Consider the following 23,398-nt stretch of genomic DNA (forward strand, 5'->3'; position numbering starts at 1 on the left):
AAATATGTTTAGGTCTTCACAGTGAAAGGTAACACTTCCGAAATCTCTGTGTAAATAATGAGTGACGTACACGTGCGAGAGATCACTTCGCTTACGATATATGATATAAATACTAGTGCTGGGCAACGATGAATTTTTTTATCGCGATTAATCGCATGGATTTCTTCCGATTAATCGCATTGTTACACGGAAAATTGAATAATGAATTTTAAAGTAATGTATTGCACACTTTTGATTTAAATGTACTGCTATATACATAAAAGTGCAATAACATGTGGTTTGCAAAAACTTGAAACAAATAAGGTGCTTTATACCAGCAGTATTATCTTTACACAGTAGCAATAAAATATTTATTGTAAATCTCAACTTAACAGTCCCTCCAGAAAAACGCGATTATGCGATCGCTGAATTCAACGCAAAATCAGCCAAAGTCCGCATATTTATGCGGGTGCCGCATTTTTTCAAATACGCCGCACTTTCGCCGCATAAATTGCCGATTTCCGTGCAAAATATGCGGGGTTTGCATAATTTCATAATCCTCGCATTTTCGTTGCAAAAAAAGTCACATGTATCTTAGCAGAAAGTTGAAAAATGTTGCGTTTGCTTCACACAAGAGCAGCCATTTCCCCCTGTTTCCATGGGAACGTTATGAAGTGACGCAATTACGCGACGACAGACAGACTCACGTAGGCGATTGGCATCTCACAAATCGAACTCGTATAACTGTCTGTCACACGTTCTACCGTCACGTCGTTACTTAATAAACAACATAAGATAAAAGAAGTAGCATCAAACAGACATGGGGTGTTCGAGGCGCACATATAACACTGCAGAGAGCTCTTAAAGGGGCCACACCTTATTTACACTCGTTACAGTCTGAAATAAAACAAGATGAGAAATTAAATATTCCCAGCACTTTTTATGATGTAGTATGCTTGCTTATCAAAGGAAGTAATAAGAAATGACTCTTACATTAGCCTAGTGAGAACAGGATGTTGGGGGAATCACTTTTTTTCTCTTTTTCATCAAACCGCAATTTTTGCAAATTCCTGCAATTTCATCGCATAAAATTGCATAAATTTACGGTATGATGCTGGTAACCACAGCTGCCAGTAGTTTACCGCGTAATCAATCAATTTTTGCCCGCAACAATCACAAAAAAACTCTGCGTTTTTCTGGAAGGACTGAATACTATTATGGTAAATGTTATATATAAATCGCAAATTTTTTCACAAATTTTTGGAAATTACCACCACAAAATCAGTCATTTTGATCGCAAAAATCACAAAAAAAAATCGTGAAATCCTGGAGGGACTGACTTAAACATTAATGTAATCAAATCAAATAGTAAAACAAAGCTATTTGGCAGTTTGGCACAGGGGATTACCTTCTATCTAGTTAAAACGAGTCCAGTTTTCTTTTTTTTTCTGAACAGGTATCAACAGGTATCTTTTTATCAGGGAGCAGCAGAAACAGTCAATGTAGCCAGAGGTCATGACCACTACTACAGATATAAGTTGACCAACGTTGAACGTGCACCTCTCCAAAAATGTAACAACGCGTCAATACGCGTACCGCAAGCGAGCGTGATTGCTAGAACCACTCCCCGGGTTTCACATGCTCCCATAATTGTGCGTCAACGCGGACAACGACGCAGAAGTATAAATGAAAACCAATGTAGAGGCTGCTCAGGCGTAGGTTTAAATCAGCTTGCGGTCAAGCTCACCTCACCCACGTGCACATGCCCGCCCGTTGCCGACGTTGAATTGTCTATAACTTTAACGCGATAATAACGCGTTAACTTGCCCAGCCCTAATAAATACTGTTCGTTTTCTCACACAAACCGCTCGTTTCGTGTCTTAGGCCATCAATGTGTACTTACATTTACGAGTCATTAAATCATGTTTAATTTGGACTTCTATGTGCATGCTCTTTGAGGTGGTGACCATAGACCTCCATTATATGACTGACAGACAAGAACAGTTTGACCTAAAAAAATAAATAAATAAAACTACTGCAGAAACAGACACCTACATCTTGGATGCCCTCGAGGTAAGCTAAAACATACAAAAAAAATTATTTCAAAGTGAACTATCCTTTTTTAAACTAATACTACTATCAAAGGATTAAATTACATTTTAAAATATATAAATATTTAACAAATGTGTTTACTGTAGTTTGGTAGCCAAATAAATGCAGCCTTGATGAGGATATGAGACTTCTGGATATGAAGTCTCCTTTATATAGAGGATATGAAGCTTCCTTATACAGGCCACATACACAAACGATGTATTAACACTCACATCCAGTTGTGCTGATTGTATTGTTTCTGTAATAGCATTAAGAGCAGACAGCAGTGTCGCCACCTCTAGCCCTGCACTGCTGATCTTTGCTCTGACGAAAAACACAACTGGATTAACATAAACCAATTTGCCACTGTAGTACCACTGTGTACTGATAGGGGGCGATGGGTAATCCCATTAGCCTTATGCCGAGAGCTGTTGGAGAAATTGAGATAAACACAGAGGCAGAGCAACTAATTTCATTACATAAGCTGGGCCCTGGTGTAGATACAGACATGATCCACTAATCGTCTTATTACAAACGCAAGGAGGATTACAAACTTGGGTAGAGTAAGCAGTGTCTCGTCAAATTCATGTGATATTATCAATAGCTTCAAAATCGTATTTTCTGCACTGCCCTGCAACATCGAGTTATTGTTTGCTAAGAGAAGTCTCATCCATGGCTGACCTCCTTTAAGATCTCTTCAGTCTAATCCAATAAACCAGTACATTTAGAAAGCACATGAGTGGTGATCACATTTATCCCATTTGCATTTCTAAGGCAGGGATGGGCAACATTGTTCCTGGAGTTGCCCTGTCTTGCAGAGTTTTGCCCTCCAACCCTTAATAAAATATTCACCAGTATTCATCTTTTCATGCTGCATTAATTCGTCTTTAATGCAGCAAGAAAGAAACACAAAAGAGGTTGATCTTTAAGTTCTGTTGCTGTCAAACTAACTGCAATTTAGCAAACTGTTGCTTAGCTCCAGTTTGTGGTTCAAAATGGATAAACCACATTACCCACGTCTTCCAAACCATACCAAACCGTTCATATACACCGGCACCTCTTTATAATTATAATTTTACTTTTCACGTTCACTTTGTTTAATCATTTGTTTAATATATTCACGGGAAAAGGGAACCGTTGTCCATCATTTGGCAATTGGTGTTAAAGAAAAATGTTACAACTATATATATATATATATATATATATATGAAGAGTTCAGATGCAAAAGCCTCTAAATGCCATTTGAAATTTTCTTCTTTAATGATGATTTTTATCAAACTTGTTCAGTGATTTCACTTAAATAACAATTAATAGGTAATTATCATTGCCATTTAAGTGAAATTACTGAACTTAAATATACAAGTCTGATAAAAATCATCATTAAAGAAGAAAATTTCAAATGGCATTTAGAGGCTTTTGCATCTGAACTCTTCATATGTAGAATTATTATTATTATTTTTTTTTACAGAAAATAAAAGTAAAAACTGACAAGCTTTGTTTTTGACTCAAAAACAACGAGATAAATCCTACTTCAATGTTTTTTTCCCCTTAATTTATTAGCCCATATACGTAGTGAAAAAAATGAGAAGAAAAATATTTTCTTAAAGAAGTTGTTTTTTAAATAAAGCTGTTCTTAATTTTCATTAATGATTGATTATTGCATTATTCAGACATATTATAGACTGTTAATAATTTGAATTATAGGCCTATAACTCATTGTATAATCGACCTATATGTTTTTAAATAATTTTCATCGAGGAGTAAACTAATCTAATCTTTTATTATCCTCGCAGTGCATGGGTTTTACAGTGATTTACTACGAAATTATTGTGGGGCAAATGAATTGTAATATTAATTTAATAATAAAAGCAGGCCTAACCTAATAATAATAATAATAATTGAATACATAAATTGGAAATGCTAAATCCTCTGCATATCGATAGGCTAGCTGATGCTTTTGATGATGCCTCTGGTCTGGATACACAATATCATTAGCCTAGCTAACGTCAGACCACGTCTCATTGAGATGTGGAACCACATGTTCATTTTCTCGTATTTGAGGCGTGGTTTACGAATGCCCAGAGCCATTTATTGGGTGCTTCGAATGTCTATCAAATGTGCCTGTATGTCGCTCATAGCCAATTGTTACAATTATACCAGATGACGTATGTAAAGCAAAAGAAATTAGACGAGGAAGATGAGGGTTCAGAGATTTATTTGCGTTCTAAACTACTTAAAACAAATCTAAGTCTGCATCGAAAGGTAACTTCGCATCTGCCGCCATATTTGATCCATAGGTATAAACAAACTGCTTTGGTGTGTCGCATAGACGTCGTCATCGTCTTGCTGTTCTGTGATTAGTTCCCTCGCTGAGGTGAAAATTTGGTCCATGGTATCCAGACTACCTAGCAGCATGAATAAAATCGCCATGGGGAAACCCAGGTTACGATATCATGGTATCTCATAGCATTTTCAGGCCCACAAAACGCCATTGTCGAGTAAATAAACATCCAAAACACATAAGAAGTTTTCCGTTTTCAGTTGAAAATGGTGTTGAGTAAACGACCCATAACTAAGCTGCTCATTGGCATTTTGAAGTTTTGATGCACCCTTAAATGAAAATGTTGGTCCAACACTTTTGATCCACTATGCTTTCTTTTCTCAGATAAAAGAGATCAAATGGGCAGATGTTGGAGGATGGACGGGCCAGGGTGGATCCCTCCTGGGAACTAAACGGTATTTATCCCATACAAAGTTTATATTGCCTGCAGATTTCAGTAATACAGTCGATTTTGACAATAATGTGCTGTGTTGTGCTAAGTGTTTCTCTACAATGTTTTCACATTCCCAGAACGCTTCCTGCAAAGTACGTTGAAAAAATAGCAGAACAGATGCGGAAGTATAACATCAATGCGTTGTTAGTGATCGGAGGATTTGAGGTATGTTTTCCAGCCTGGACTTTAGTCATTTTTAGTGTGTTGACAGGGTGCTCATTTTAATGAGTGATTTAAAAAAAAAGTAATGTGCTTTGCTGTTAATATTTTATATAATTATTATAAGGTGGATTTTGCATTTTGTATTAATTATTGAAAAATAGTATTACATTTTTCTTTATATTTTTAATATTTATTTTAAATTTATTTTTTTATATTTATGATATATATATATATATCATAAATATAAAAATATTATATATATATATATATATATATATATATAAAAATTATTATTTTTTAATTCTCAATTTTAAGTCCATTCAAGTTAATTCTAAGTCCATGACTAAGTTTGGTTTAGTTGCTTGCCCTCTTCATCATGTTTTCCTGTGTGCTCCTCTCTTTTTTTCATAATGAACATCTAAAATCATTGAAGAATGAGGTGATAATCACCATCTTAGCAAAAACTGGTTATCACAGCTGTCGGAAACGTAACATTCACCCAGCTGAGATGACAAACGATGCCATTAAAGACTGAACAATAACCTTCAGTTGTAGAATAGCTCACCTGCTTTTCCAAAGTCATTTCATGCTGCTGAGTTCAGGCTCATATTCTCTCTTTCTATACAGAGATCATCAGGATGTGTGTATGTATTTTAAACAAGTGTTTCTATTTGAAGTGTGTGTATGGAGTGGACCCTCTGTCTCATGCTCTCCCTCGTGATGGCCATGGCTTTCCACTCGGTTCCTTCCCAATCTTGCCTCGTCTTTCTCTCTCATTCTTTGTCTGTCCCCTCATTCCATCCTCATTCCCAGCGACGGTAGCGGTTCACTAAATCCCCGGATCTGCCCTGCAGGCCTACCTGGGGATCATGGAGTTGTTAGCAGCCCGCGGGATTTATGAGGAGTTGTGTGTGCCAATGGTCATGGTGCCGGCCACCGTCTCCAACAATGTGCCCGGCTCAGACCTCAGCATTGGCGCAGACACGGCTCTGAACGCTATCACTGATGTAAGTGAGGCTGGGGGACGCCACCCACCAGCCAATCACATCAGAGGCTCTGTCTTCTCTTTACAAGCCAATCAGGCTCCGCCTTACGTTTATCAGCCAATTACATCAGTCCAGGCTAGAAGTAGCAGTGCTTTCCTAAACCTAAAGGTGCGGTCACATTCACCACCAGGAATTCAACCTGTTACGTCTCTAATGCTGGGGTGCGTTTCCCGTACAACTATGTAGTTCTCATCGTTGAAGAAATCAACTCGCTAGTCACGACTGTTTCCTGAAACCCATTGGCGCAACGTATCGTTCAACCACGTTGGTTTCGCACGTGGTAGAGGAATAACTACTTTTAATGAAACAGTTTGAGATCCAATTAACGCGAGATTTTTTTTATATAAATTACCAACGCATTCTCATCCTTTAGTGCCATATAGAACGCTATATGACAAAACGGCGCTATACTACGCACATGGCACCCGTTATCGTTAATAGAACACGTGCTGTGATAGGTTTAGGTGTGGGGTAGGGTAGGGTAGTCTCATAAAGGATTTATGACGCCTTGGGTTCGCGTGAATATTAACGATAAAGGGTGCCATGCGCGTAGTATAGCGCCGTTTTGTCATGTGACGCTAAAGGATGAGAACGGGCTGAAATTACAGACATGCCATCTGAGGACTATTTCTAATCAAAGAGTTATTTTGCTTTATTACCAGACTCAATATTTGGCTCGTTCTTACATAGTAGAGCACGTTCGCACGTGCGCACTCTTCAAACACGGCACTTTAAATCTTTTGACAAACTAAAAGACGTAATTACTAGGGCTGTCAGTTGAATGCGTTATTAACGGCGTTAACGCAAACCCATTTTAACGGCGTCAATTTTTTATCGCGCGATTAACAGTCTTTTTGGCCTAGCAAACTTTGTAGTGTTTTTTCATATGCTTTTGCAACAGGACGTGGCACTGCGGTATGAAACCTATTCATTCCAATGGCTTGTGCCGCGCGAGGACGTTTGTTGCTTCGTCGACCAAAGCACAAGCGGATCTAGCTAGACCGGAAACAAAACAAAGCACGCCGCACACACTTGTTTGGGCTTGCGAGCCAGCCAAATAGTTGGTTAACGTTACATTTTGAGTGGATGACGAGCGCGAGACGCCGAAATGGATGCCAATACGATTCTGAATGGAAAGTTTACTTTCCCAAATGGTTCAGTTGACAAGACCAAAGTGATCTGTGTGTTTTGTCGTCATGAACTGAGCATCATCACCGCAGTACGTCCAGTCTGAAACACCACTTGATGATGGCCAAGCTCACACACACATGATGCGAATTCTCCGCCCCCTCGTCAATATCACGACCTCGTCAGTATTTCTTTCACCCTTTTATTGATGGTTCTCCAATTGAGAACTTTAGTGTGAAATTGAACACAGCATATGCCAATGTTGTTTTCAATAAAAAACAGATTACACTTTATTTCGATAGTCACTTTAGACATTCTACTAACTATAAGTAATTTTTCAACTACATGTCAACTAAGTGTCATTAGAGTGTTAGTAGGCTGTAGTAGACTGTTAGGTTAGGGTTGGGTGTTAGGGTTCAGGTTAGGAGAACAAGTTGACTTGTAGTTGCTAAGTTACTTACAGTCAGTTGAATGTCTGTTGGGGGACCAACAAAATAAAGTGTTAGCAGATATTAAGCTGACAGTCTACTAATACTCTAATGATAGTTAGTTGACATGTAGCGGCAAAGTTACTTATAGTTAGTTGAATGTCTAAAGTGGACTATCAAAATAAAGTGTTGCCAAGAAACATTTGCACAAAGCAAGCCGATCCACTTTTCCATATTGATAAGAGCATTAAAATGAGAAAAAATAACGTGAGAAAAAGAAATCAAGAGACATTTAGAATAGATAAAAATGTGTTATTAATCACGAGTTAACTATGACATTAATGCGATTAAATATTTTAATCGTTTGACAGCACTATTAATTCCATTTGTATGTATTCTAAATAAAAGGCAGAGGTTGTACTGAATGTCAGCTTGCTTATCCAAATGTGTTGCCTCTAACCACAGGTCGAGAGCTGTCGTTCAAACCACACAACTTTGCGATGCTGTTTGCGAATGTTCGTTGGAACGATTGTTTCGGGAAACACCGACTCGTTGAACTATGCTGATAACGACGGAACTTGCGACCATAGTTGGCTAACGATGCTTTCGGGAAACTCACCACTGCTTGGTTTGAAAGTGACTTCTGTGTGAGATTTGCTTCATACATCACTATTCCATTGACAATTTTGTCATGATATTTTCCCAATATGTTGTTATTGTGACCACAACTTTAGGAAGCTCCCTAGTTTGCATTGTTAATGAAGGCACCTCCTAAGGGAACTGGTTTCATACAGGCGTCCAAAGCACGGTTAATGGCATGTCTAATAATCTAAAATAATAAATTCATGTGAGACAATTTAATGACTGCAGTGCTCATTTGTGAGTATAAATGAGTCATACATTTAGAAAATTTGACATATTAAGGAAAACATCTATCCTGCCTTCAAAGCAACCACATTAAGACATCTTAGTAGACAGGGTGTTACAAAATTAACAATTTCATTCATTATTTTAACAAGCATGTGAGCCAAAATTAAACAGCTAGCTAATGACAGGCAATTAAGAACAGAAGGATGAATCTCACAAAGAAATGTCATATTTTAGCTTAATTTTCATTACACCAATTTATAAACCTTGAAAGATGACCTGGATGTTTTTTTTTTTTTTTTTTTTTTGTGAGATTTATCCTGAAACTTTTCTATACTTACCCTTAATGTTTTGGCTGATAAACGCAAAGGCGAGTCGTTAGCTTACAGGTAAGTGGCGATGACATGATGGCGGCATGTTTCGAGCTCTGCTTTTTTGTGGTTGTCATGTGACTTAGCTTGTGCTGTGCTATGATAACACTGCATTAAGCCGTCATAACAAATCGCTGACCCTAGATAACACAACCTGAACTGGAATTTGTCTGCATAGTTTCATAGTTCAAGGTTTAAATGAACACAAGCCTTAGAAAAGCACAGGCCGCTCCAAACTATCTTTTTCAGATATAGTTCAGCTTAAAATTAGTTATTTTATTCACCCTCTTGTCCTTACAAACCAATGTAACTCCCTCACATGTGGAACTCCCTCGGAAACTTTTAGCACGTTTTTACTATTACAGCTCTCAAGATTAACTAATCGGGGGAGTGTTGGATATAACATCTATAGCATTATATTTAGTTCTATAACATTCTATTTAGATCTATAGCATTATATTTAGTTATATCGCATTCTATTTAGATCTATAGCATTCTATTTAGATCTATAACATTGTATTTAGTTATATGCCATTCTATTTAGATCTATAGCATTCTATTTAGTTCCATACTATTCTATTTAGACCTCTCATTCTATTTAGATCAATGACATTATATTTAGTTCTGTAGCATTCTATTTAGATCTATAGTATTCTATTTAGTTCTATAGCATTCTATTTAGATCTATAGCATTCTATTTAGATCAATAACATATTTAGTTCTATAGAATTCTATTTAGTTCTATAGCATTCTATTTAGACCTATCTCATTCTATTTACATCAATAACATTCTATTTAGTTCTATAGCATTCTATTTAGATCTGTAGAATTCTATTCAGATCAATAACATATTTAGTTCTATAGAATTCTATTTAGATATATAGCATTTTATTCAGATCTATAGCATTATATTTAGTTCTATAGCATTCTATTTAGATCTATAGCATTCTATTTAGATATATAGCATTCTATTTAGATCTATAGCATTATATTTAGTTCTACAGCATTCTATTTAGATCTATAGCATTCTATTTTAGTCTATATAATTATATTTAGATCTATAGCATTCCATTTAGATCTATATGATTATATTTAGTTCTATGGCATTCTATTTAGTTATATGGCATTCCATTTAGATCTATAGCATTCTATTTAGATCTATATCATTCTATTTAGTTGTATAACATTCTATTTAATCTATAGCATTCTATTTACATCTATAGCATTCTATTTAGATCAAAAACATTATATTTAGTTCTATATAATTCTATTTAGTTATATAGCATTCTATTTAGTTCTATATCATTCTATTTAGATGTATAGCATTCTATTTAGATCTATAGCATAATATTTAGATCTATAGCATTCCATTTAGATCTATAGCATTATATTTAGGTCTATAGCATTCTATTTAGATCTATAGCATAGCATTATATTTAGTTATATGGCATTCTATTTAGATCTATAGCATTCTATTTAGATCTATAGCATTATATTTAGATCTATAGCATTTCATTTAGATCTAGAGCATTATAGTATTACATTTAGATCTATAGCATTCTATTCAGATCTATAACATTACATTTAGATATATAGCATTATATTTAGAACTATAGCATTCTTTTCAGATCTATAGCATTATATTTAGTTCTATAGAATTCAATTTAGATATATAGCATTATATTTAGTTCTATAGCATTCTATTTAGTTCTATATAATTCTATTTAGACCTTTAGTAGTCTATTTAGATCTATAGCATGAATATAGCGCATGAATGCAGTGATCTCAACTTCCGCACACTGACGAATGCTTTCATCATAACTAACAGTACAAAGACAATGTAAATAAGAGATTTGTTGATTTATAACCAAAAAGTATAGATTAAAGGGACTTTGTAATAACGGGAGTTTTGGCGAGAGTCCAGAACTCAGTCACTGATAAACTCGCGCTGTGTGATTGACAGCTCCAGCGATTGTAAAAGGGAGCGTTGTTTGATCACTCTCTATATAATTTAATCACAGTTTAAAATAACTGATTATTTTCTTCTAAGAGAAACAATGTGAAGTTGACCATTTAGTCATTGGTTTGATTTACTGACACATATTAGAAATCACTGGTCACAAATCAGGCATTAAAACTGTCACATGTTGTGGCAATATTGTCAATATCATAAAAAAGTCCGTTTCCAAACCTGCGCCGAAATTGCGACTGATTTACCAAAGATTCCACTGTGAAATGTGCTGTGCTGAATGCAAATAATAATGCTCAACTGAGACATTTACATGAGACATACATTTAACCATGTGCTATTATTGGCGTCAAACCTTGTGTTATACGTTTTGGCATGCCATGTTTGCAGATTTTCAGCAAATTTTGGCTTAAATTTGCTAGTTCCTCCTCACACAAAGTTATTGCATGACTTCAAAAGATTTGTAATATAGTGCACAATTCATAAATCATTCTGAAAAACATTGTGTTTTTTTTATATATGGAAAAAATAGCAATAAAGGCATGAGGGTGAGTAAATGAGTGAACTATCCAACCCGATCTCACGACCAAGTCGTACGAATTTGACGCATGATTAAAAAGTGGCTAATTCGTAACAATTCATACGACCTCACTCGTACAAATTAATACGATTTTGCTAAATCGTACATATTTTACGAATTGGCCAATTCGTATGAATTCGTACGAATGACCTACCCCTGACCCCGCCCCTAAACCTAACCATCACGTGGGTTTAGACAAATCGTACGAATTAATTAGACACTTTTTAATCATGCGTCGAATTCGTACGAATTGGTCGTGAGATAGTGTTGAACTATCCCTTAAATATATACCGATACTTTAGTGTGGAAATATGTGTACGAAAGAAGACCAGTCACGATTCAGTATGCAGATGTAGCGAAGCCATCATTACAGGTCTGGATCATATTGCTGCTTCTACAGTATGTTCAGAATACCTGCCGTCCCGCTTCAGTGTCTTGCCACATGACTATCCCGTGTGCATGTGAGTGCAAAAGTCGATCCCATCCCATCTGTACCCCCTTCCTCAACTCCCAAACGGAAGCCATGGCGGCCATCACGGTGGGTGTCCGGTACACAGGGTCCGCTCCTGCACCAGTACTCCCTCTGCTGGTCTAACGTGTGCATTGCCCTGTCTCCTGTGGTCCCCTGCTGTGTTGTGCTGACCCGCCAAAGGCATTAGAGTGTCTGCTGCAGCTGAATGAGGCTCGGGCCCACTATGAGGAGTTTTGCATCCCGCTCTGTATGCTGCCTGCAACCATTAGTAACAATGTCCCCGGCACTGACCTTAGTATCGGGGCAGATACGGCCCTCAATGCCATTGTGGAGGTAAGACAAAAAATAAACTCATTCCTGTCTGCAAAGGGGACAATCTTAGGAAATATTACTTTTGGTATTTATATAATTATAATTTCAAAAGAAAACTGTACCAAGCCTGTTAGCATTCACGTTTTGGGGTTGAAATTGCTAAATGTCTTATATTGGTTTTAGCTTGCAAAAATCACACAGTCAGGACTCGTGCTGATGTGCTTAATGTTAGTATGTATTCCCATAACAGAGTTGAACTTGGCCTGAACAGGCCAAAATAAGATCGATATACTGATAAACACTCATGCTTTGTTTGAGTGGCAACACTTTACAATACGGGCACACTAATAAGGATTAATTCTAATGCACAGAAAATACTGAATTAATGTGTAACTAATGATTATTTAAGCTTTTAATTAATGATTACCACATTAGGAACTAATTAAGAGTCTGTAATGTTAATGTATTAGTTCATACATGAATTGTTATTAATTAAATATGTAATTGTGGATTAATTCCTTAACTAATAGTGTTAATTAATATGTTAATTACTAGAATGAGCCAAAGCCTTGTATTTCAACTTCCAGATAATATGACAGGAACACTAATATGCATTAATACATGATTAATTACTTCATTATTAGTACAAATTCATGTGCAAATTACTACAATTACTAAATGACTAGTTAATAATGATGTGCCCCAACAAGTAAAGTCATAACGTAATGATACCATTGCAAATAATTAATTAAATCAGACAACTGGAGGTTGAAGTGCATAGCTCAAATTTGGCTGGGTGGCTAATAACACATTTTTCTGTGGTGTGACAGACTCAGAACACATACTTAATTTTGACTTTACAGGGACTTTAACTTATGATTATCTGTGCATTAGTTAAGCATGAATTAATGCATATTAGTGCACCCGTATTGTAAAGTGTTACCGTTTTAGTCATGTGGTTAAAAAAAAAAAGATGTTTCTCAGGTAATTATAATGTCAGCAACTGTAAGTAAAACATGTATTCTACTGATAAACATAGGGGCATGCAAATTGGCTGATATTCCAATGAAAAACACATGTTTATAGTAAGAATACAGGTTATATGTACATTACACAATAAACAAGGCTAAAGTATATTGTGACTGATTTAATAATAGCGCTAGTGATTGGAAACACACACATGGAGTTTCCTAAGAATGTCTCAGTAATAAAATAATTCAGTCAATTTAAACAGCATTATTAACAAATTGTACGGTGTATATACATTTTAGTGTGAGGGCTCATAAATTGCATTTTATTAGGAAGGTGCTTCGTTATGTCTTGTACAGTAAGTGCTCCTAAAAGCCCATTTAGCGTAGTTTGTCTTCCCAAAAGCTTAGACCTTGACCTTGAAAAGTAAATATTATGTCTCCAACTGATTTTTGATCGTGACCGTTACTAAGGAAAGACATTTTAAGGTATGCCTTTAGACAAGTTGTTGCATGGCATGCCATGTATCTGCATATGTATGACAGTGACTCAGCAGGCTTTAGCAATATTTGAAGCATAACTCTACAGAAACGACATGACTAAATGTGTGTGTTTGTCAGACATGTGACCGTATCAAGCAGTCCGCCAGCGGTACGAAGCACCGTGTGTTCATCATCGAGACGATGGGGGGGTACTGTGGTTATCTGGCCAGTGTTGGTGGTCTAGCGGCTGGAGCGGACGCTGCATACATCTATGAGGAACCGTTTGACATCAGAGACCTACAGGTTACCAGCGCACACACGCCTCTAGTGTCCTAGTAATAAAATAAATGATGTGACATGATTCATAGATCATCACACATACAGTATGGTTATATAAACTTTGACTTAGTGCCAAGTTTAGTGCGCTTATTAAACAATCAACATGAGTGCCATCTGCTGGTTAAATGAAGGAACTGTTTTTCTCTTTATTTTAGTCGAATGTAGAGCACTTGACAGAGAAAATGAAGACCAGCATTCAGAGAGGACTAATCCTGAGGTATCTATCTATCTATCTATCTATCTATCTATCTATCTATCTATCTATCTATCTATCTATCTATCTATATGTCTGTCTGTCTGTCTGTCTGTCTGTCTGTCTGTCTGTCTGTCTGTCTGTCTGTCTGTCTGTCTGTCTGTCTGTCTGTCTGTCTGTCTGTCTATCTATCTATCTATCTATCTATCTATCTATCAATCTATCTATCTATCTATCTATCATTGACTTCATACTAAGCATACTACAAATCCATTAACATATTTATTGACTTGAGACTTACTGATATGATATAAAATTTTGAATTCAACTTTTTTTGGAGTTCTTCTTTATTGCACAATGCACATTTCTTATAAAATGTGTATTAATATCATTGTTAGTTAGGATTGATATGATCTTTGTATAATATCAGTCTTTAAATGTAAGATTTTTAAAGTTTACCTAAAGTATACTTGCAATAGTTCCACTTTAGCACAATCGAATATATTAAAGTATATATTTAGTTGGGCCTCAGCGCTCTTTCTAGATAACTTTAAGTACATTAAGTTCAAAATGAGTTGTTCCAGTTTAGTTTGACAAAAGTACAATTGCAGGGTATTTATATTAAGTATATAATATTTAAATGTTTTTGTAGTATACTTAAAAAAATACATAAAATAAATGCATTTCAAATCTATCTATCTATCTATCTATCTATCTATCTATCTATCTCTCTCTCTCTATCTATCTATCTATCTATCTATCTATCTCTCTCTCTATCTATCTATCTATCATTCTATCTATCTATCTATCTATCTATCTATCTATCTATCTATCTATCTATCTATCTATCTATCTATCTATCTATCTATCTATCTATCTATCTATCTATCTCTCTCTCTCTCTATCTATCTATCTATCTATCTATCTATCTATCTATCTATCTATCTATCTATCTATCTATCTATCTATCTATCTATCTATCTATCTATCTATCTATCTATCTATCTATCTATCTATCTATCTACCAGTCTACCAGTCTACCAGTCTCTCTGTCAAAGTCTTTCCACCAGTCTGTATATCGTGCATGTTTAACACACATCAGGAGATGTTTCATCTCTTCTCAGCTCAGATGAGAGTATTTTGGGTCAGTGTGATTGAGATGTGTGAGCAGAGCCTCAGGCGCCCTATCAGTCACAACACACACTCCTCACTCAGCCAGTTTGTGTGTGTGTGCTTGTGTTCATGCAGGAATGAGAACAGTAATGAAAACTACACCACAGACTTCATCTACCAGCTCTATTCTGAGGAGGGCAGGGGAGTGTTTGACTGCAGGAAGAATGTTCTGGGACACATGCAGCAGGTACTGCACATAACTCATTAATCACAGATCACAGTGGCCAACAGGAACCAGTTAACTCCAGTCTAATGAATCAATATTCTGGAGCAGACATACGGTTCCGTTTGCCTGCTAAATCAAGTAAAACGACCAAGAGTATTATGACTGCTTAATACAAGGACAGATTTAATCTAGAAACAGAAAGGGCCCTATCTTGCACCCGGCGCAAATGACTTTATACACTGACGCGTGTATCATTCCTATTTTGCACGCGTGCAAAGCGGCTTTTCCCTCCACAGACGCACGTCGGTAAACTAGGGAATGAACTTGCGCTCTCTGGACGGTTCAGCGCAAAAAAAGGAGTCGTGTTTCGGCACAAACAATCCCTGGTGCCAGTGTTGTAGTCGAGACCACCTCACTCGAGTCCGAGTCGAGACCGAGACCGGAGAGAGTCGAGTCCGAGTCAAGACCGAGTCGAGTCCGAGACCAGAGACGGTGGAGTCCGAGTCGAGACCGAGACCAGTGAGGGTTGATTACCTAATTTACTTTTATTTACTTAGAGAAATCCTTTTTTTATTTTACTGAATTTACTTAGAGTTTAAAAAATATGATCAGTTTAGGGTAAAAAGGCCACATAGTAGGTGGTGTTAAAAATAATTATTACAATTTGTAATGCGCAGTTGAGCACTAGAAAATCACCAATCACTGGGCGTGTCAATCAATTTAAAGAAATATTTTATTAACATACATTAATAATCATGAAAAATATTTTGAATTGAACTCGAGTGGACTCGGGAATAAGTCCGAGTCCTAAAAAAAAAAAAATGTTCGAGTACGAGTCAATTCCGAGTCCAAATGGACACGAGTCCATGACAAGACCAAGACCATTAAAATATGCTCTCGAGTCCGAGACGAGTCCGAGTCTCGAGTACTACAACACTGCCTGGTGCCGTTTTGCAGTTCCAGAAAACAATTGCGCCACTGACCAGAAAATACCTAGACTAAAGTCAGTGGCGCGTTGCGCGTACATTCAGATGCTATTTTAAGCGCGCATGCTTGGCAATAAAACAAAGTGTGAACAACGTGCATTAGGGGTGTAACGGTACACAAAAATCACGGTTCGGTACGAACCTCGGTTTTAAAGTCACGGTTCGGTACGTTTTCGATACAGCAAAAAGAAAGAAATGCCAGAGAAATTTCCTATTTGTTTATAGAAAAAAATATTTTTAAATAAGTGTGAGTTTTCCTAGATCTTGAAACTTTCAGGTTTATAAATGGGGGTCATCTTTGAAGGATGAACAAATAATGTTTTGGTCATCACATTAAAAATTAACTTTTAAATATATATTTATTTATATAATATTTGAATTTTGAAGTGCTGAAAAAAAAGATGTGTGAAGTACTTGAAAGCATTTCACCATTCCAGCCAAACTGGTTCCAGTTAGTGTTACTATATTAAATCCATGGTAAATGTTGCTGGTCTGTGGACGAAAGTATTACTAGTTCATTCACGGCACAATGTTTCTCCTGGTTTCCATGACAGCGCTGTTTGATCTAATAGAGATCTACGGTTAATAACGGAGAAATGTGAATGCATCTCACTAGATCTGGCAGCGATGTTATTACCTCAGTGGCGAATTCAAATGTTTTCTTTACCGGATCTCTTAGCGCGGTGTGTGTTAACAGTGTTGCTTGATCGAGATCGGCTCGCGCTGCACAGATGTTGCTGGTCCGAACTGATAAACGATCCATGAAGCACATAACGAGTAGCGCAGTTTCGTTCTGCTTTCATTACGCTTGTCATTTGATGTTGTGCAACGTTGTGTTGGCCGCGTCAGCACGAATTTTGCCGGCAGGAAAAATGGTCCAAGCAATCGTTCGGTTTGTATGCGTACCGAACCGGAAGCCTCGAACCGAAACGGTTCAATACGAATACATGTACCGTTACACCCCTAACGTGCAATACACTGTAGATGATTCTCTCATCTACACAGATGCATTTTACTTTTAGCAAATGATACATTATTATGAGGAAAAATATTAAAACATGAGGGAAATCATTGTTGTCTCCATGACGATGAGAAAAATAGGCATAAAGCGTACACATTTACCCAAATTATTATAAGCATGTTTAACCAAAGCTAATTTGGGTGGGTTTGTCCCATCCCCAATGTCACTTCTCTTTCGTTTACGGACGAGAACATCGATCTCCTCGGCTGTGGATTGATTGTGAAGCGCGCCTGGTAAAAGCTAGGGGTGGAACGGTACATGTATTCAACCTGTATTGAACCGAAACTGTACGGGCGTCACGGTTCAGTGCACGAATTTACATGGAGAATACACGGTATACAAATAAATAAAACTTGCGTACATATTAATTAATGTAATCCGGAACTACTGTCAGATACGCGGGTTCTTAAAGGACACATAATCTGTACCATCGGCTAGCTCTGAACGCGCGTTCACTTCAAACGTTGGCTTTATACGCGCATCCTCGCTTTGTGTCAAACTAAACGCGAATTTGGCACTCTATTTGCGTTTGGTGTGACCGCATAATGAACAGGCTGCGATATCAAGATTGCAGTGTGTGTGTTTGTACATGTGTGCGTGAGAGAGAGAGAGGCGCGATAGAACAGTGGAAACATAAAAATGTTCCTATATTTGTGTACACTCGCAAATAAAACACAACATTGTGTTTTTGTCACCCTGTAAACTCTTGACAAACTGTAACCTACAACTGTCGCCCAACCAAAATCACACACACACACACACACATTGTTTTAAAAGCAAAACATATTTATCCAACTCAAAACAGTCTGTGGGTCCCATCTTTTGGACATTCGTCATATTCCTCGGAGCACTAATCTTACTGGATTGATTAAAAAAGAAAATCAAAATGTTTTTAATGGTAGTATATTTTATACAGAAATCAATTATTTATAATTCAGATGAGAATAATGTTAAATTGTTAATTAATAATGTTAATAAAAATTGAGAAAAACAAATATATTGATCTGAAATAAATATAGCAAAATAATTTGAGTGCACTACAAATAAACTGGTTATTAATAAAACGTATTTAATGCCTTCTGTATTTTTGTTTTGCTTTTCCCTCCATTGTACCGAAATCGTACCGAACCGTGAAGTTTGAACCGAGGTACGAACCGAACCGTGACTTCTGTGTACCGTTCCACCCCTAGTAAAAGCGCTGTTATACAGACTGATCTCATGAATTAGCATGTGTATGACACGCCAATTCGTATTTCCATTTTTGGTGTGCTATCAACACGCATAATCGTTTTTTAGCGTGTTTATGAACGCCGTTGACTTAACGTTATTACTGTATATATAAATATATGACTTACCTCAACCCCGTCCCTAAACCTACCCGTCACTGGGGTTAATGGCATTTATGAGTGTTCCCTCAACATCCTAGGAAAAAAAAAAGATAGCTCCCCAGATGTAGATGTACATTTTGCTTCATTTCGCTCGTACATTTGACGGCGTGTACAGACACGCGGAATGACGCGGACGTTAATGGCGTAGACATACACGCGGACAGCTCAAAATGCGTCGAGATAACACACCACTTGACTCGAAAGTGGCGTGTTTGTTTACGCAAAAGTCATGATGTCATGTTGTGTTATAATAGTATTGCACCATGGAACAAGCGCACCTCGTTCATCACGCTCTTAAAGGGAATGTGATATGACGCTCTTATTGGTTTGTTTCCCGTTACGCCCAAACCACACCTAAAGTATGAATAATTAAGCTACTTCAGTCCAACCCCTTTTAGATTTGCGTTGAGCGCAAGAGGCATTTATCCCACCGGTTAAATAGCAACAGTGCCGAGAAACGGCCACAAAGTTACTAGCGCTTAGCGCTTTTTTAGATCGTTAAAGTAGGGCCCAAAGAGTTGACACGTTAAGATCATACGTGTGCTGGATAACTGCATTTATACAGGAATCATAAATTCGTTTGTAATATACAATACTATTTACAGAATATACAATATAAATAAATTAATATGTGTATACTGTATTTATTTTTCACTAGGGTGGTGCTCCTTCTCCATTTGACCGTAACTTTGGGACCAAAATCGCTGCTAAGGCCATGCAGTGGATCACCAAGAAACTGAACGAAAGCTACAGACAAGGTAGAAATCACAACAGTTATGAGTCATAATGAATTATCCTCCACCACTTGTCCTTCTTGTTGACCCGTACTGTTGTACACAAGGCACTCAGTAACCGTCAGTGTTAGTGTAATCATGACTGCACACATACGCCACAGATCAGGCATTACTCATAGTTATTAAATATAGTCCTTGACCTTCATTTATTTGATTTTGAAATAATACTGTAGAGTCGCTGCATTTTTTTCAGCTAGTTTTGTGTGTGTGTGTGTGTGTGTTTGTGTGTGTGTTTACTTCTTTTGCTGTGCCTGTGGATGAATAAAGATGAAGGTAAAAATTTCAATTTTATTCAGTGTGATTTGGTGACCTCAGTGAAAGAATGTCCTTCAGGGTGTGTAATTGTAAATGTTAACTCTAAAGTTATATTCAAGTCTATATGGAAGCTTGTTTCGCCACGGAATACAAAAAAAAAAAAATTTTTTTAAATTGTGAGTTTATCTCTCAAGGTACGTTCACACCGGATGCGAATAGCGCGTCAGGTGCGAATGATTTCAATGTTAAGTCAATGCAAAGATGCGTTATGCGCGTAAAAAATTCCTGCGGCACGAATGAGGCGTAGAGCTGGCGCGGTAGACGCGAATACGCCTCATTCAAGTTCGCACGAATTGAGCGTCTGGCGCGTTAAGCGTGAATGGTTTAGTTAGGGCTATTTGTACATTCATGCGTTTGACGCGAATTCGCGTCTGCCGCCCGAGTTGAAAAATCTGAACTTTGGCGTCAATTCGTGCCGCGTTAACCAATCAGGAGTCTATTCTGCACTCCAGAGTAAATACTGAGCAGTGACTCTCTCGATAAACGCTCGGTCGACATAAAAAAATGTCCGCCAGGGGATTTCGATTCTGATGCGCGTAAATTTTGTTTCAAACTTTTGTTTTTTACTCGCGTCATGGATTCAAAGTCGTCAAGCGTATAACTAAACGTGGTAGGCGCGAATTTGACGCGCTATTCGCTTCCGGTGTGAACGTAGCATCAGAATTCTCACTTTTTTTCTTGCAAGCGCAAGTTTAAATCTCACAATTCTGATGTTTTCTCAGAATTTTTAAATATAAACTCGCAATTGCAAGAAAAAGTCAAATATGTGACAGAATTAACTTATAATTACATTTCACAATTTTTCCATGAGTTTATATTTCACAATTCATACAACCCTGAAAAAAAAAGTCTGAATTCGTTAATAAAAACAATTACATTTTTTTTTCTTTTTTTATCCTGTGGCAGAAACAAGCTTTCATAGGTTTATACATTTTATTTATTTATTTTTTGCGGATTTGTAATATATTTCTATTTATAGATACATCTTATTTATTTAATTATGTTTTATTGCAAATAGACCAGGTAATTATTGTTTATGTTTGAATATAAATCATGCATTTATTTCTTATTTAATGATATAATGCAGTTATTTCTCATATGCAAACTGTGACATCATATCAGAATCTTTTTAACTCTTTCCCTGCCAGTGTTTTTTTGTTTGTTTTTTAAAGTTTGACTGTCAGCGCAAACATTTTTGATAATTTTCACAAAACTTTCATGGCCCCCAGAATATTTAGTATTAAAATAAAAATAAATATATTTAATATAAAAATATTTAGAATATTTTTTTTATTTTTTTTGGAGATTCTGTACTATTTCAGAAGGTGTGTATATTGCCCCCTACCATATAACAGTGAAAACAAGGATCAACGGCAGGGAACGAGTTAACACTTCCTGCAGAAATGCTTCACAGTCTAATGAGAAGAGTGATTTTGTTAAACGTGTGTGTGTGTGTGTCCCGTAGGGAGAGTGTTTGCTAACACAGAAGACTCGGCCTGTTTGCTGGGCATGCGGCGTCGCGCTATGGTTTTCCAGCCTGTGGTTCAGCTGAAAGATGAGACTGACTTTGTGTATGTTCACACCACAATTCTACCATAAGCCTGATGACATTTTTTTTTTTTTTTTTTTTAATGAATAATATCTGGTTCTGTGTGTTCAGTCACAGAATCCCTAAGGAACAGTGGTGGCTGAAGTTACGTCCACTCATGAAAATCCTAGCCAAGTACAAGACCAGCTACGACGTGTCAGACTCGGGACAGCTGGAACATGTGGCCCTGAACCGACCCAGAGAGTCTGAGGCCACGGCTGCCATTTAAACTCATCCAAATATCGGCGGCGTTCAAAGGTCACGCTTCAGACGGGCCTGTCTGTCCCGCGAGCGCTGTCGCCGACACTTTAGTTCTCCGGGCCCGCTTTTTTGTTTGTTTTTGTCATCGCTGTGTTGAAAAAAAATGTCACCCTTTGTTATTTTACAGAAATCAGTGTTAATCGTAGGAGAGTGTAAAGTTTGGTTTGACTGTGTTATGCCCTCTCTCTCTCACCTGTTGACCGATTCGCTGTCACCCCACCATGTCTGCAGTAGTGTTACGCTTCAAAGCACATTTCTCTCTCTGAAGTTCTCAGAAAGAAGGAAAAATCCCACTTTTCGGTGTCAAGCGCTGTATGCGGCTAAGTCCACATTGCTAGAGCACCGTTTGATGTTTGAATGTATTGCATCATCAAGTGTTAACATTTGCCTGACCAATAAAGACCACAATCACAAAGTGTGAAAATCAATGTCTGCTGTTTAATTTTACAGTTTAACATTTTTACCACGAACATATGCCACCCAGTTTTTTTTTTTACTTGCGTCATGTGCCATTGAGTACCATGTAATGAAAACAGTGTAGAGTAGTGATTGGTGGGTCGGTTCATTTTGAACGAATCTTTAATATGACTACAGAGTTGTCTCAGAGAGTGATTCGTTCATTTTCATTCGTTCAGTTTTTTTTTTTTTTTTTAAGTGAACTATCCTAATTGTATCAATTACGTCGTTATGCCACAAGGGGGCGACAACTGACTGTTAACAAAAATGTATTTGTCATTGAATCATTCATTCAACAGATTTTTTTTTCAAACAAGTGAAGTATTTGAGTGAGTCATTGAATCATTCATTCATGGTGGGAGAATCATGATGTCTGTTTCAATTCAAACTAAAAAATCGTAATTCTCAATTTGTTCTGTGGTATAATGTGGTACAGTATGTATTGTGGTATACAAATACCATGATGATGGTATAGTAATGGACGGTTTCAAACATTGCTTCATGAACTGCCAAAGTCAAGGGATTTCAGTAAACAAATTTCTAAACTGATTCGAAACATCTCAAAATGTCAATGGTTCTCCACTAGGGGGCGATGATCTCTGAGAACCCATGAACCAACGTCTATATGGTTTTTACTTGATCTCGGCATTTGTTAACATTATAATGACATATTTGTGAAAATGAAAAGGAAAAGTTTTTAGTCTCTTATTAGCCTGATTAACCGATTTAATAAAACAACACATTATACAGACACTTCGATATTTAATGGTATACGATGATTGCACATTGATTACACATTCAATATAACATTTGCAGTTGGTTTGTAAAAAAGTGTTTGGGTTTTGAGTTCTGAGTTTAGTTGCATTTACGATTCAAGTGCCTCCAAACAGTGGATCATTTTGCGACGCAATTGATTCAAAGCTTCGTTTCTCCCGTCACTACCATGGCATTTGAAAATGGCAATATTTCTGTACAATGGTACAATGCTGAATGAAAATTCACAGGGAATTGGGGCAAAATTGACTACATTAAAATGTCGAGGCTGCTCTCTGCGGGGCTCTATTTCCTTTTTTCTTCACACTCTGAAA

At 37.0% G+C, this 23,398-nt stretch overlaps 1 protein-coding gene across 4 annotated transcripts in view; it reads left to right on the forward strand.

Moving 5' to 3' along the window:
* pfkpa (phosphofructokinase, platelet a) overlaps positions 1 to 22,282 on the forward strand; it is a 43,905-nt gene extending 21,623 nt beyond the window's left edge. For 2 of the 4 annotated variants that reach the window (XM_089125949.1, XM_039666529.2), the window contains exons 14-22: positions 4,736 to 4,806; positions 4,922 to 5,009; positions 5,861 to 6,013; positions 13,769 to 13,933; positions 14,125 to 14,186; positions 15,411 to 15,522; positions 19,555 to 19,654; positions 21,471 to 21,576; positions 21,666 to 22,282. In XM_089125949.1, the coding sequence (XP_088982075.1) occupies positions 4,736 to 4,806; positions 4,922 to 5,009; positions 5,861 to 6,013; positions 13,769 to 13,933; positions 14,125 to 14,186; positions 15,411 to 15,522; positions 19,555 to 19,654; positions 21,471 to 21,576; positions 21,666 to 21,822 (1,014 nt within the window). In that variant the 3' untranslated portion in view covers positions 21,823 to 22,282. Of the gene's footprint in view, positions 1 to 4,735; positions 4,807 to 4,921; positions 5,010 to 5,860; positions 6,014 to 12,047; positions 12,201 to 13,768; positions 13,934 to 14,124; positions 14,187 to 15,410; positions 15,523 to 19,554; positions 19,655 to 21,470; positions 21,577 to 21,665 lie in introns of all 4 variants that reach the window. The other 2 variants (XM_039666527.2, XM_039666526.2) reach the window with 1 other exon arrangement.
* The last annotated feature ends 1,116 nt before the right edge of the window (positions 22,283 to 23,398 follow it).

This window comes from Pimephales promelas, chromosome 22, assembly GCF_988280905.1.
Source record: "Pimephales promelas chromosome 22, fPimPro1.hap1.1, whole genome shotgun sequence".
Classification (NCBI taxonomy): domain Eukaryota; kingdom Metazoa; phylum Chordata; class Actinopteri; order Cypriniformes; family Leuciscidae; genus Pimephales; species Pimephales promelas.